Source organism: Dipodomys ordii, unplaced genomic scaffold, assembly GCF_000151885.1.
Source record: "Dipodomys ordii isolate 6190 unplaced genomic scaffold, Dord_2.0 Scaffold202, whole genome shotgun sequence".
In the NCBI taxonomy this organism is placed as follows: Eukaryota; Metazoa; Chordata; class Mammalia; order Rodentia; family Heteromyidae; genus Dipodomys; species Dipodomys ordii.
Genome location: NW_012267418.1, coordinates 689,116 through 691,862, shown reverse-complemented (window position 1 = coordinate 691,862; position 2,747 = coordinate 689,116). Strand labels below are relative to the sequence as shown.

General features: G+C 40.4%; 1 protein-coding gene across 6 annotated transcripts in view; it reads right to left on the bottom strand.

Moving 5' to 3' along the window:
• The window catches only part of LOC105999834 (HLA class II histocompatibility antigen, DR beta 4 chain-like), a 108,616-nt gene extending 106,688 nt beyond the window's left edge, over positions 1-1,928 (bottom strand). For all 6 annotated transcript variants that reach the window (XM_013034958.1, XM_013034961.1, XM_013034959.1 and 3 more), the window contains exon 1: positions 1,808-1,928. In XM_013034958.1, coding sequence (XP_012890412.1) covers positions 1,808-1,922 — 115 coding nt within the window. In that variant the 5' untranslated portion in view covers positions 1,923-1,928. The remainder of the gene's footprint in view (positions 1-1,807) is intronic.
• Between the last annotated feature and the right edge of the window lie 819 nt (positions 1,929-2,747).

Here is a 2,747-nt window from a genome sequence, read left to right as displayed (position 1 = left end):
GGTCAAGAACAGAGATCAGCATATAGCTTACTCAAGAACTTATCTGTGATCTAAAGGAAAGCACCAGGGTTCTGGAACTTGACCTTAGTGGCTGACCTGGAAAGCAAGCAGTGTTTCAAGCCTCAGCACTGTTCTTTCTTTTTTTTTTTCTTTTGTTGTCTTTTTTTTTTTTTGGTCGGTCATTGGTCCTGAATTCTGTGCCTGGGCGCTGTCCCTCAGCTCTTCAGCTCAAGGCTAGCCCTCTACCATTGATCCACAGTGCTACTTCCAGCTTTTTCTGTGTATGTGGTGCTGAGGAATCGAACCCAGGGCCTCATGCATGCAAGGCAAGCGCTCTACCACTGAGCCACTTTCCTAGTCCCTGCATCAGTCATATTCAATGTCTTCCACATCCAGAGAAATTTATATGAATTTCCTCTTCCTCTTCCTTCTAACTCTAAGTATCCACAGATAAGGAAAAAATGAAATAATCAATGGAATTAAATTTTGTGACCTCTGCTGGATCTCTCAGAAACCTGTGCAAAGCTTATGCATTTTTAGTAGTGTCATTGAAATGACTGTCCCAAACAAAACAAAAGAGCAAATGGAGATAGAGGTAAGAAGACATGGCTAGTTAAAGAAAAACAGACTTTCCATATTTGTCAATAATCCATGAGTTCCCCTTTCTTGCCTATTGGTGTCTAGCCTGATGAGTTGAGAGCAGCCTTCCGGTTTTCTTTGTATCCATGCTGCATGCACTGTGCTGTTCAAAGCACATGACATTGCTAATATTTTGGACTGTGGCATAATTCAAGTGCTAAAATCCTTGCATTGCAAGCCTCACTTCAATAAGATCCAGGGCTTTCAGAAACAATTGCTGATATTTTACTATTTTGACATTTCAAACATTTGATTTTCAATATATACTTCAAACTAGCTCAATCCTGTCTTATGGGCTCAAGCCACAGAATGTAGCATATATAGGAGAAAATGGTAACACATATTGTAGGTTAAGAACAAATTCTTAAAATGAATCCTAACCTGTGTCAAATTTTGGAAAGATGCCTTAAGTACTTTAAGGCACAAAGAGAAATTGGCAGCTGTTCATTGTCTATAACACTGCTTCAAGGCAAAAGGAACTCTGCTTCAGCTACAAGTCGCTGAACTCAAGAATACAAGATGATCACTAACCCCACCATCCTTCAAAGCATCCCCAAGAAAAGGACACAAGCTTTCTAAACACCAGAGTTCAAGGACAAAGGAGAGAAGATATGAAGTGCAACTCCTGGCAAAATCTCTCACTGGCTTTCTGAAATTTTAAGGAGAATGTAGCTAGTTCAGTATTTAACTTTTTAACTTAAAACAAAAAAATAGAGCAGAATTATACTCGGTACCAATAGACTAAAATTAAAAGAATTATTCAGATAAAACAAACTACAACTATAATATAATATGCATATAATGACATCTTTTTAAAAAAATTCTTTTCTGGCATAATTCAATACAATGAAGGCAAGGGGTATATAGCAAGCCAGTTTAACATTATGTTTAAATCCACTTAAGTTCCAGAGGGTATATGATCTAAGAGTAGAGATTTTACTGGAAAAGATCTAGAAAATTGATTCTCACATGCCATTGAGACAAATTTCATAAAAGAGACAAGCTTTTACACTCCTGTTTGATGGAAGTACTTTGGATTTCATACAAGTTGGATCAGAAATTATTGAAGAAATCTCAACTACTAAGGGATTTGTCCTGGACAAAATGAGGAAGATACCCCCTTCTTTCCCCCACCCATAGTAGCTCAGCACCCGAGGTGTGCACTTACGTTGAAGGTCCCTGGTCAAAGCCATAGGAGGGCTCAGCACCATCAGCAGCACCATCAGAACTGCCATGTGGAAGCCTCCAGGGAGCCATGGGCACAGCATGCTGGAGATGAGCATGAACCCTCTCTACCCAGATCCCAAGTAATCACCAAGGTACTCATTGCTTTGATGCTGGATTGGCCAAGCTCAATGTGGACAAACCAATCAGCACTAGAGATGGAAAGCATCACCCGTTGCTGGGTAAAGGGTCAATATCAAGGTACTCTTCTGAAATGTGGCCATGTCCTTCTTTCAGTAAGTTTTGTATTGAATATTTTAACTCTTTAACCCACATGTATGTGAATAGTTTTATTTGGGTCACTATCCTGGTCTGGTTGGGTGCTAGTCAGTGAGTGATATGTTCACAAGGTTGAGCCTTGTAGGGAGCTCATTCAGTCACCTTTCATTTAAAGACAGATGTTTGTACAACCACTCCATCCCCAAGCCCCAAGAGCTTATGGACACCTTTTTTTTTTTTTTGGGTCCGGTCGTGGGGCCTGAACTCTGGGCCTGGGTGCTGTCACTCAGCTCTTCAGCTCAAGGCTAGTGCTCTACCACTTGAGCCACAGCCCCAATTCCGGCTTTATTCATTTTGCTTTATTTGGTGCTGAGGAATCAAACCCAGGACCTCATGCATGCAAGGCAAGCACTCTACCACTGACCCATCTTCCCAGCCCCTTATGGACATCTTTGGCAAAGCAGCAGAGTACAAAATTAGCCCACAAAATCAGTAGCCTTTCTGTACAGTAACAACACACAAGCAGAGAGGGAAATCAGTCAAACAACTCCATTTGAAATAGCCTCAGAATAAAATATCTAGGAATAAACCACCCAAAGAGGCAAAGACCTTTATAGATCAAATGATTTAAAAAATATGAAGATATCAAAGAGATCATCAGAAAA